This window comes from Colias philodice, chromosome 3 (genome assembly GCF_061535455.1).
Source record: "Colias philodice isolate Cphi_HAF_F1 chromosome 3, ilColPhil1 Martin Lab GWU primary, whole genome shotgun sequence".
Taxonomy (NCBI): Eukaryota; Metazoa; Arthropoda; class Insecta; order Lepidoptera; family Pieridae; genus Colias; species Colias philodice.
The window spans coordinates 9,459,352-9,471,495 of NC_143088.1; the positions used below are offsets into that span (position 1 = coordinate 9,459,352).

The following is a 12,144-nucleotide window of genomic DNA, read 5'->3' on the forward strand; positions in this document are numbered from 1 at the left end:
CTCCGATTCACAAATGACTGAAATGACATGTGACATATGACACATTGACATCGCTTGGCACAGCTTATTCAAATCGAAGTCACATCCAAGCCAAAATGTTCCTTTCCATTATTTATAAAAGATTTAGAAACATACCTAAGATAATTAATTTTATATTCTTTAAATAAAGATAACGTACAAAAACAGCATGTCAAAGCAATATAATCTTGACAATGTCAGTGGCATGACATAAGAAATTAGACATTTGACAATTGACATTCAGATATATTTTGGAACTTGTGATGGAGACTGGAGTGAAAGCGAAACTGTGTTAATTTATTGAATATATTATAATTGAAAAGACCTAACAAACAAAGTTAGTCCACATGTTTTTTTTATTTGAATACTAATATTGTGAAAATTATTTATCGCAGGTTATTTTATCATGATATAATACAACCTTATACATTCGTCATGTCATTGACAAAAATTAGCAAATTTCGCATAATACGTAACTAATAATATTCATGATATTCATATTCGTCATAAAACAGGTAAATTAAATGACTTACTAACCTCTTATTGTAGTACCTATTTTATAAAAATGTAAAATGTAGGTCAGCAAATAAATTCAATAAAATTGGTTCTTTTTCCAGATGTCGAATACATTAAAATAATGCCATGTGAGCACCGGGTTCAGGAAATGTCTGAAAGGCAGCTTTTAAATCAAAGTTGTCTCAAAGAGGGCAGTATGTCAGTCACAATGTCAAAACAGGCCCTTTCTCAACACTGGAAAGAGTTTGTGTGTGGTGGTGGTTCGGCCTTCTGTAATATACTCATCAGTTATCCCTTAAACAAGCTCATATTTAGACAGGTACCAACTTTGTATGTCATAATTAAATCCAAGAAATTATTTGATATAAAATCTATCTCATAGCTATGTGTTTATCAATTGTTCATTGTTTAAACTTTAACATCTTAAGTGTTATTTAAACACTTGCACATATCAATTCAATAGCTATTTATTAAATAAATTGTAAACTTGTCTTTTTATTTTTATAAGTGTAAGAAAGATAGAAAAAATTAACAAAGAAATATTGTGGTGTAAGTATTTACTATTAAACTTTTTTTTATACAGATGATGCATGGTGTAGAAGCAACATTTGCATTAAACCAACTCCAAAAGGAAGGCTTGGGCTATCTGTATAGAGGGATGTTGCCACCACTGCTACAGAGGTCTTTGTCTATGTCTTTAATGTTTGGCGTCTATGATGAGTGCTTAGAACCTCTTTTGGATAAACAAATTAATCCATACCTCTCAAAAACTATTGGTGGTGTTGTGGCAGGATGTTTTGAAGCAACACTTATGCCTTTTGAAAGGCTCCAAACACTGCTTATACATCCCAAATACCATAGTAAATTTAAGAATACTGCTCATGCTGCCAGCCATGTTTTAAACTTTCATGGTATAAAAGAATTTTATAGAGGACTCACTCCTATATTACTAAGGAATGGTCCATCCAATGCGTTATTCTTTATTATAAGGGATGAAATTAAAATAAGAATGCCGAAACAAGAAAGTATTTTCTATGACAGTCTACAGAATTTTATTGCAGGAGCTTCAATAGGGGCATTTTTAAGTACTTTATTTTACCCATTAAATGTAATCAAAATAGGAATGCAATGTGAACTTGGTGGTCCACACAGAACTATCCTATATGAGTTTAATTATATATTACGGAAGAGAGGATCCAAGTTTGGAAATTTTTACCATGGAGCCCTGCTTAATATAACCCGTGCATTTTTCAGCTGGGGCATTATAAATGCCTCATACGAAGTATTTAGGAAAATTTTATATTCCTAGTCATTTTATGTTATGATTTATTTGTTATTAATGTTATTTTAATGGTTGATTGTGTGTACATAAGTTATATGAATTGAGTATTATTCATGTTTTGTTAAGCAAAGTTTTATCATGATAAAAAGCATTTATCCTGACAAAACAAGTATGTACCTAAGAATTGTGATAAATGTCACATAGATCACTATTTATTATGTTATATTATCAGATCTTAATTGTTGTAAGTTGAATTTACCTAAATCGCGACAGCCACGAAAAGACATCAAAATCATGTGATATCAAAATACAGAATACAGAAATACTTTTCAATTTACTATAGAAATATATATTGCGCCAGTGTACAATATTAGATTGATATCAAAATAAAAGTCTACTCTTAATCAAGTACGTGTTTTAATTCGAATTTATGTTTACGTCAGTCACAATAATTTTATGGTGACTGAGAAAAATTCCATTGCTACTGATAAGCTTATAAAATGTATGTGATTGTGCGTTGTGATTTATGAATAAAAATATACTAAATTATGTATTATAATGAAAATAATTTCTTTATCTTTGAGATTGCACGCATTTTGTATTTGTATAATTGTTATTTGCAGCCGTAAGTATGACAGAAAAATCTACTGATAATAATATCTATATCTATATGTAATTTAAAAGAACACGCAACATGAAATAAAACTCATTAATTTATTTTATTTATACCGTATCTTACATTAATAGTTGAAGCTAATAAAAGGAACATCGGTTAAAAATTTTTAGGCCAGAAGACTGGAGTGTTTAATTATCCCGTATGTAGGTAGGTAATAACCTACGGGGATATTTAAATAAATGAGATGTGTATCTCGCAGTAAGAAGTAATTGATAGCGCCTGCTGTACTATTTTAGCAACTCGATTTTATTAACTGTTTTCGCCCGTATTATAGAACCATTTGGTTATTAATATTAGTATGGGTATTCCGAACAGAGTCACAGAGGCCCAAATTTCGCGACGACTACAGATACGAGAAAGCATTTGATGCGTTTTACAAGTTACACACTGAAGCCGTGGACTGGTACCAGGCTAGAATACGTTGCGAGGCGGAAGGGTCACAATTAATCGTGCCGGATTCACTCGATGAAGCGGACAGTATTCCCCTTCTCATAGCTCCAATACTAACTAGATATGAAGGAGTATACGTTGGCATGCATGATTTATATTCTGAGAGATCTTTCGTTACAATTACAGGTAATTGCATATCATAATATTAAAGTTTTTGCGACATGAAAAAGAGACAAACAAAAGCACTGTCGCATTTATATTTTGTAAAATTACCTAAGTAAAGATTACATAATATGTAGGTACTGCGCTTTACAAAGGCCATTTATCCATCACGTCATTTTATGAGGATCATTAAAAAGATCCGCTAGAATGCATTTCTGCTTGACTGTATTAGTATGTCAAGTATAGAACTGCATTGAATGCTTGCCCTGCATATTAAAAAGCGTTTCATATGTACATTGCATCGCTAAGCCAAGTTTTATAATTTTCAAGTAAAAATCTGGCTCAAAGTGAGATTTAATATTTCTGCTTTTATCGTGATTAACGATTTAAAATTGAAAATAATTTGGAAAATCCAAAAGTGCACGCCTCATAATTTTTTTTTTATAATTATTTAAGTATTAATTATTATTTTTGTTTATTTAATAACAATTAAACCACATCGAATCAGACCCTGAAAAATGAAAGGGTTCTATTCCTGAGCATACTCAAGCGTAAGAGAAAAAAAAAGACTCGATTAGTAAAGTATTTCGGTCGCTATCGTGTTAACAAGAAAATCCTCCGCACATACAGACACACGGACGTCCAAGACAGAACTTTTTTAAACTGTTTTTTAACTAGTTTAAATAACAAAAATGACATCAAAAATATCATGAATGTTAAAAATAGTGTTTTTTCTTAATATGTGTGTGTATGTATTATCTTACAAGTGCAATGTATGATACATAAAGACATTTTAAGTTTGAAAAATCAGATGTTTTGCGCGAAGTGACAGTAGTACCCACCTCAACGCTTTGCTTATGAGGCGTGCAATAATAATGGCAAAGTCCTCTAATAATCAATGTATTACACAGGAAGTAGTCTACAAGACACAATCTTGGATCTTTTATGGGAACTAAAGCAGCCAGTCTACAATGGAGGCCGATGCGTGGCCATGCGTCGCAACGGAAGGCTGTTCGTCCATCCTTGTTCTGATCATCTGCCATTTGCTTGTAAAATTCGAGCTGCCAATGTTACATATTATCAAGAATGTGATACTTATGACTCTCGTAAGTTCTTTACTATTCAAAAATTCTCATTCAAATCTTTATTTGGAACATAAAAAAATAAAAGTTTACATAAAACTTAAATTACGATGACATCCGTAAAAGCATTATGGCGCGGGTCAAACACAAGCGGCGCGGGCGCGGGCGCGGGCGTGCCATAAGCGCACCTCTTGAATCTGTTTTGCACCACGTCCTTCTTATAGGTAGGTACATTTTGTATGAAAGAATTTTGGACAGGCGTCGAGACGGCACGCCACGGTTGTGCCACGGTTGCGCCGCCTTTCCAAAATTATTTCATACAAAATGCCAATAGCGCACCCGATGCACGCCGGCAGCGCGCCCGATGCGCGCCACGCCGGTTGTATATGTCCCGCGCCTAAGAGCTGTGGGCTGTGGCACGGGTGCCAAGTGCCAACGCCCATAGGCCATATTTAAAAATAAATAAAAGATAACGATTAGATTATTTACATTAAAGTGATTTGTAATTTATTAAAAAACGTCACACAGAGCAAGCAAAGGGGCAGGTGGGCCACCTGATGTTAAGTGGTCACCACCGCCCATAAACACCTGTAACACTTCCAGTGTTACAAGTGCTTTGCCGGCCTTTTATGGATAAATAAGCTCTTTTCTTGAAGGCCCCAATGTCGTAGTTGTTCGGGAACACCGCAGGTGGCAAATCGTTCCACAGTTTCACCGTACGCGGAAGGAAGTTGCGGGTGAAGCGGATAGTGGTGGAGCGCCAACCATCCAGATGGTGCGGATGGAACTGGTTTTTACGGCGTGTGGTCCGGTGGTGGAACTGTGCGGCTGGTAATAGGTGGAACAATTCCTCAGAGCACTCCCCATAGTAGATTCTGTACAGTATACAAAGAGACGCAACGTCTCTTCGCACTGACAGAGGATCGAGCCTATCGGAAAGCCTACGGTCATCGACAATTCGAGCTGCTCGACGTTGGATGCGGTCAAGAGGAAGGAGTTGATACTGTGGGGCTCCGGCCCAGAGATGAGAACAGTACTCCATATGCGGTCGCACCTGAGCCTTGTACAGCTGAAGTCGGTGGGCCGGCTTGAGTCACACAGAAATGCGACCAGACATAATACGATTACCTATAATAAAACCAATTATAAAACGAGTTCTGTATCACATTCACATCACATTAATTTGTTTTCAAAAATTCAATAGAAGGTAGATGTCTAAATATAAATAAATAATAAACATTTCGGGACAATTTTCACACACGGCACGATCTGATCCCATGCTAAGCTTCCGCTTGTGTTACGGAAACCAGATGGCTGATAAACATACATATATGTATATAATTTTAAATAATTTATATAGTTATATAGATAATTAACACCCAGACACAGAGCAAACATCTATGTTCATCACACAAATATTTGCCCCGGGTGGGAATCGAACCCACGACCAGTGGCTTGGAAGGCATGATCACTACCAACCAAGCGAACCGGTCAATCAATTATAGGAAAACCGCAATAATTATAATCATAATCAAAACATAGATTTCCGCTAAATTAATGCATTCTCGATATAGACAGTAGACACCTAATATGTGTTATGTACCATCTATGTACGTACCTACCTACCTATATATTTTTAAAAAGGATTTTCCTCAGATTAAAAAAGCTTAAAATTTTTAATTTATTACTTTGAATATTCACAGGCTGGAAATTAGGGCCGAACAATACATGCTATATTACGCATATAGAACCTCAAACGTGGTATGAAGCATATTCCACCTGTTTATCAGCTGGAGGTCACTTGACAATATTGGATAGTAAGGAAGAGGCGGAATATATTCGAGATACATTCAAGCAAGTCGACCAACACAAAACTCCTGGAGATCTGGCATTTTTGGGTTTTAGTGATCTCTTTCAACGATATCACTATAGAACTGTTTTAGGTAAGTTAGGCCTTTTTCTTAAAATTGTAAATTTTTTACTTTTGAATTTTCCAATGAACACTTACCTACATACCTATTTAGTATTACCTATATAGTTACTGTGTATATTACCTACATTAATTATTTGTAGGTAATTATTAATTTTTAATACATTACAAACGTGAATTGAATGTCCCATACTTAAATTTAACATAAAGCTTTAGTATTTAAGTTTTAACATTCAACAGTCTGTTGTATATCAATTACTTATTAATCCAGCAAGCAGCGTGCATTTAAATAACATGCTTGAAAAATATTAAATAATAGGTACCCAACATGCGACTAAACATTAACAAGTTTACCTTTGATTCGACATTGAACTTAGAGGAAGTCAACATCTTTTTAATTACTAGTTACTACCATAATCTAATGTTTCATTGGTGGTTTTTATTAAATTAATAAAGGTGTAATATAATGAACGTAGATTTAAATTACTTTTTATATAATACCTTTACACACAGACATTTCATACAACTTATTCTATAATTTACCCACATAAATTGCAGGTGAAACACTGAATGAGAAACAAGTAGATTGGGACTTCAAATGTCCCGGTAATTTTACAAAATTAGAGGACCGGTGTGGGGGTGTACGTCGCAGTGGTCTGTTGTCTACTAACAATTGTCTATTGCCGTCTATGTTTTTCTGTGAAAAACCCGCCAACGGTTCCTTTCGAATTAAGAGCAGTGTTCGCAAAAGTGTACTCAGAAGCAAATATAAGTTACGAGAATATTAGTATTTATTAAATATCTAATGTATAAATATATTGCATTTTTTATATCTGTAAGTAGTAACTAGTAACTACCTATAAAATAAATAAAATAAATATTTCGGGACAATTTTCACACACGGCACGATCTGATCCCATACTTAGCTTTGTGTGAATAACTTAATGATAATTTTTGATTATTAATTTCACTGGCCACCAAAAATGCAATACCTATCTATTGATAAATCAAAGTATGATTTATTCTTCGGCATACACGGAAACAATTATGAAAGATTAAATACGTCTGGCGGTCTGGACAATTAATTGTTCACAAAATGATTATATACGTATATATATGTAAATGTATAAATATTAAAATCGTTGTGACCTCAAGTTGTGTAAAGTCAATTACATATTATGTAGATAACTAGATATAATATTATGCACCTTCAAAAGTATTTTATGGAAATATCATAAATATGTATATTGAATTAGTTAACAACACATTTATCTTTTAACGAAAAATATTAGATCTAAACTTTTTGAATAAAAATATCTTCAGTTGGATCGACGTCTCCCAAAGGGTCATACTTCTGCAGGTTTAATTTTTCAATAGTCATATCCCATAATTTCAAAGCTTCTGAATCATTCCGACATTGGCTGGATCTTCTTGCTTTAGAGCAATCACTGTAATTATTAAACAATTTTTTATAAGTTCACTTTAAATAACTTATAGTTTTACTAGCTTTCCGCCCGCGGCTTTGCCCGCTTTTCTAAGAAAAAGCCGCATAGTTCCCGTTCCCGTGGGTTTTCCGGGATAAAACCTATCCTAAATGTTAATTAATCCAAGTTACCCTCTATATGTGTGCTTAATTTCATTATAATCGGTTCAGTAGTATTTGCGTGAAAGAGTAACAAACAAACACATACACATCCTCACAAACTTTCGCATTTAGGTATAATATTAGTAGGAGGTAGGATAGGATATTCAACTAGCCACTTGTCTCGGCTCCGCCTAGGCTAATCCAAGATAAAAAAAACCTATATTATACGGTTACTCCCTAATAGTAAATTCCTGTTGAAACAAACAAAACTTTAAGCTTTACTCTATGTATTCCTAACTAGCTAGGCTACTATAGTTATTATTCTGTGGTATTACTAAGTATGATACTATTATTAAGACCAATATAAGAATAAATAATATATATGACGATATTAAGTATAGCTTACCTGTAATAAAGTCCACTTTCGTTTGCGCATTCCTCATCGATAGCACAATAAATAGTAGTCTGTGCGCCACATTGAGGTGACTTTATGAAAACGCTTATAATATTATTAAACACCCAAGTCGCACCAAAAATTATCCCCTTATATAAATTTCTGCCTATTTCAGTGCGGACGACACCTGGGTGCAAGCTATATGTGTTTACATCATTAATGTTACGTTCCTAAAAAAAATTAACAAACTTAATCGCCAGGACAATACCACACAGTACAGTAACTATTATTGTAGGTATTAAAATACTTCGGCTTGACACGCTTATGATTTGCGAACCATCAAATCCAGGTAAGCAGTTAGATTCGAAATTCTTATACATTGACCATAAATTATACCTAAACGTTATCTGTTTGTGTAGGTAGCTATAATATTATGGTGTAGGTATGGTGTATTTTGACTTACCCTTAATTTAAGATGAATCGCTCTTGCAAATAAAATATTAGCTGATTTGCTTCTACCGTAAGCCTTGACTGATCCATACCAAGTTCGGTCCAAATTAATATCATTAACGTTCACGTTTGAAACTGGAAGAAAGTAGGATGTAATTACTTATTATACAACAATTTATAAGTTTATAACCCAGGAGACTCGTTTATATTATCTATGTAAAATTCTTAAAAATCAGAAAAAAGGCATCTATCATTTATATTTAGACCTTTCTATTTCTAGGCAAATATACTGCTTGCAAGACAAAAAATCATAAACATAACGTGCGTAACAAAAATACGTGCTTCAAGAGACATTTATTTCGATGAATCTCTTCGTTCTTATTTAGAAAAAATTGCCTACATGATATCTAAACACAAACAGCAGAATATTTAGAAACGTAATTGCGTACCAAAATGCGCAAGAGACGCGACATTTACAATTCTCGCCGGTGCACTTTTTATAATACGAGGTAATAATAGAAAAGTGAACATAGCATGACCAAAATGATTAATCCCTATCTGTGTCTCGAAGCCATCTTCGGTCCGTCCTTTTGGTATCATCATGATACCAGCATTGTTTATTAAAATGTTTATTTTGTCCTCTTTCGCCAATATCCTAAAAGCGCATTCTCTCACAGATTTGAGACTTGATAAATCTAATTTTTCAATAACCAATGATCCTGTTTCTGTCTCAGACTCGAATTTTTTAATGATATCCGCTTTGGCTTCTTCTGCTTTGTCGGTGTTACGACATGCCATTATTATTTTAGCACCTGCAAAAAAAAATATCTTTAGACATACTAAGTATTTGTTACTAGAAACGTGTTTAAAATTACTAGCTCTCGGCCAACGTTTTTTTAATAAGTACATTTTTAGTACCTACTGTATCACGATTCTCGATTAATTAAGGGTACCTACCTACCTACATAAAAAGATCATGAAAATTAAAATATATACTAGTTGTATTGTAAACTGAGTTAGTTTTTGACACGATTTTATATTATAAGTTCAAAATATATGAAAAATAATCTTTTTGAATAAATTAGAAGAATATCGGCTGATACAAAAATTGACCTATTGGTATGTATAGTTATATGCTGTGGTTATATGTTATTATTCACAAATGGTATTAGCTAACGCAATATAAATAAATCTAATATAGATACGATTTAAATGACACTTTTATATTATACTAGCGGTCCGCCCCGGCTTCGCCCGTGGTACATATTTCGCAATAAAAGCTAGCCTATGTTCTTTCTCAGGGTCTGAAGATTATCTGTGCCAAATTTCATCAAAATCGGTCCAGTACATCTTTAAATATATTTTTAATTTCTTTAAAATTAACCTACTTTACTTAATATCTTTTTACTATTAATATTCACTTTTGTAATTAAGGTACCAAAAAAATTAAGTAAATAAGAAATCGCGGGAAATTTGAAAATTTCATAAAAAAAATAAGCACTTATAATTAGTTAATTACCCCTTTTATAGAGATCCAGGGCGGTTTCCTTTCCAATTCCCGTATTACATCCTGTGATAATAACTGTGTATCCATCTAGTCTCCTCTTGCTTTTGCACCAACCACTTAAATAATCCATCTTGTCTATAAAAAGGAGATGTTTAACGTTTACACTGACCGATCTACTGAGTACTAACTTTATATAAACCAATGATATGATACACTTACACACTTATATTATGTAAAGGCTGTACGATTGTGCGTTGGCAACTAAGGTTGGCAACGACGGACGACCGTCTCCGCATTAAATATAATTAAATATTCTATACACATATCTAAGCAAAAACGTTACTGTATAATTTTAATATGTATAGTTTCTGATGAGTTTTTCTAACCTTTACTTTTACGTATACGGTGTAATGATAAATTACACTAATTGTCTGATATACATATTATATTTATCGAATAGATACCTACTTATTTACAAAAGATTAGGGACTTATTTACAATTTATTATGTACTACAAGTCTACAATAATATATTAATCAAATCAATATAAACTGTAATATCAGTACTTACGAAAAACAGCACTAGATATTTTTATGTAGTCAGTAGCGTAATAAATAATTATCGATCAAGGGTAATCATAATCAGTAGAAAATTGCAAACAAAATAACATTTGAACTTAGTTATAGCACAGCAGTAAGTTTTACATCATAATAATGACTGGCATAATATAATTAAACTCTCACAAATGAATGATTAAAATGACCTATACCTAGTAGATACAATTTATCCTTGTTTGGATACCTTGATTTAAATATAACTCGTTTATCATTAACGCTCATTACTTAACTATGTAGTTAAAGCTAGTAGTACCTAAGTAACTAAAATGATGAAAATTAAGTTCCGTTTCTTTTTACCGGCTTTTCTACACTGATATCATAAATTCATATTCTTATCATTTGGTGGTGTTTATTTGAAATAAATAAAAGAAACTACTGAACGATTTTAAAAATTCCTTCACTGCTCACTGGTCTTTTTTGGAAAAATTGGAAATCGGTCTATAAAGTAGTTATGTGATTGGTGTGTACTAATAGCTGGTGTGTACAACAAACAACAAACAAACAATCTCTTCATTCTTCAAATGAAGAAAACAGAGCGTGCGTTACGAGCACACGACGTGTCAGAAGTGAAACTTCTTTGGCTAGATTCAAAGATACCAAAATCGTCGCCTTACTCCATGACGCGATGGAATTTTACTCTCAACGAGGCTAAAGAAGTTTCACTTAAAAAAAATTAAGTAGCTAACTGACATTCTTTGGCAAGAAGTTTCACTTCTGATACGTGTGCTCGGCACACACGCTTTTTTTAAATAAGTAAAAATAATTAGCGATTGTGAACATCATTTTTACAAGTATGTACATACATAGCTTACACATTTTCAGTTTTGTATTGATTTTGCAACACATTCTTCCTGCACTAGAATGACTATAGAGTGCATGGCCACTAATGTTAACAAGGACAAGCGTGCCACGTGCGATAAATCGTTTATAATTAATATTTTATTGTGCTAGATGCCTACATTTATCGATAAAAGACTCCTAGAATTTTTTGTCCGTCTTCTTTTATTTTTTAATAGTTAATATTAATTTAGTTAGTTACATGATAATTATTATTTTAATCATTATTAATTTCAATAATAATTTCATGTAACTAGTTAGAGTTGAAATGAAATTATATGTAAGTACATGAAATTATTATGAAGATACCTACTTAATAGACATTGTGAACTTACAGCCTACAGTTTCACATTTCAAACTCAATTTGAAAATTCTTACGAGGATACTTACATAATTATTAAAAAAAGAAGAACACACGCACTAGCACTACTAAAACTAATCCAAACCGGTTAAAAACTTGATATATTATTAAAATCATCATAGCACGCTAACTGCATAGAAAATTCTACTCTCTATTAGTTTTAATATTAAAACCATACTTACAAGTTAATTTCAAATTCAATTAATAACTGACAGAATTTAGTAGCGGTTGCATACTGACTGATGTGTTATGTAACGACTACCTTTTCTCTCCAGCGTACGCAGTTTCATTCATAAAATAAAAACATGATAACATCGCCGACCGGTTGCGACGACCG

General features: G+C 33.0%; 3 protein-coding genes across 7 annotated transcripts; 2 read left to right on the forward strand and 1 right to left on the reverse strand.

The window, feature by feature from the left end:
- Positions 1-259: 259 nt before the first annotated feature.
- On the forward strand, positions 260-2,224 carry LOC149489919 (mitochondrial nicotinamide adenine dinucleotide transporter SLC25A51). 2 transcript variants are annotated; one of them, XM_089714713.1, is made up of 3 exons: positions 260-355; positions 636-853; positions 1,118-2,224. In XM_089714713.1, the coding sequence occupies exons 2-3, from the start codon at positions 656-658 to the stop codon at positions 1,841-1,843; spliced, it is 924 nt and encodes a 307-aa protein (XP_089570839.1). In that variant the 5' UTR covers positions 260-355; positions 636-655; the 3' UTR covers positions 1,844-2,224. The 2 variants fall into 2 exon arrangements, with proteins under 2 accessions (XP_089570839.1, XP_089570838.1); XM_089714712.1 differs by having other exon boundaries at positions 266-533.
- Positions 2,225-2,671: 447 nt separating this feature from the next.
- Positions 2,672-7,114, forward strand: LOC149489920 (lymphocyte antigen 75-like). Its single transcript, XM_089715087.1, has 6 exons — positions 2,672-2,690; positions 2,808-3,068; positions 3,956-4,150; positions 5,830-6,069; positions 6,615-6,898; positions 6,983-7,114. The coding sequence occupies exons 1-5, from the start codon at positions 2,672-2,674 to the stop codon at positions 6,842-6,844; spliced, it is 945 nt and encodes a 314-aa protein (XP_089571213.1). The 3' UTR covers positions 6,845-6,898; positions 6,983-7,114.
- Positions 7,115-7,261: 147 nt separating this feature from the next.
- LOC149489921 (retinol dehydrogenase 12-like) lies at positions 7,262-12,144 on the reverse strand. Of its 4 annotated transcripts, none has more exons than XM_089714705.1 (6): positions 10,563-10,626; positions 10,005-10,127; positions 8,935-9,297; positions 8,499-8,620; positions 8,048-8,265; positions 7,262-7,504 (listed from the first exon to the last, which is right to left on the reverse strand). In XM_089714705.1, exons 2-6 carry the CDS (start codon positions 10,120-10,122, stop codon positions 7,351-7,353), a joined length of 975 nt encoding a protein of 324 aa, XP_089570831.1. In that variant the 5' UTR covers positions 10,123-10,127; positions 10,563-10,626; the 3' UTR covers positions 7,262-7,350. The 4 variants fall into 4 exon arrangements, with proteins under 4 accessions (XP_089570831.1, XP_089570829.1, XP_089570830.1 ...); XM_089714703.1 differs by lacking the exon at positions 10,563-10,626 and adding an exon at positions 11,990-12,144 and having other exon boundaries at positions 7,263-7,504; XM_089714704.1 differs by lacking the exon at positions 10,563-10,626 and adding an exon at positions 11,990-12,126 and having other exon boundaries at positions 7,263-7,504; positions 10,005-10,168.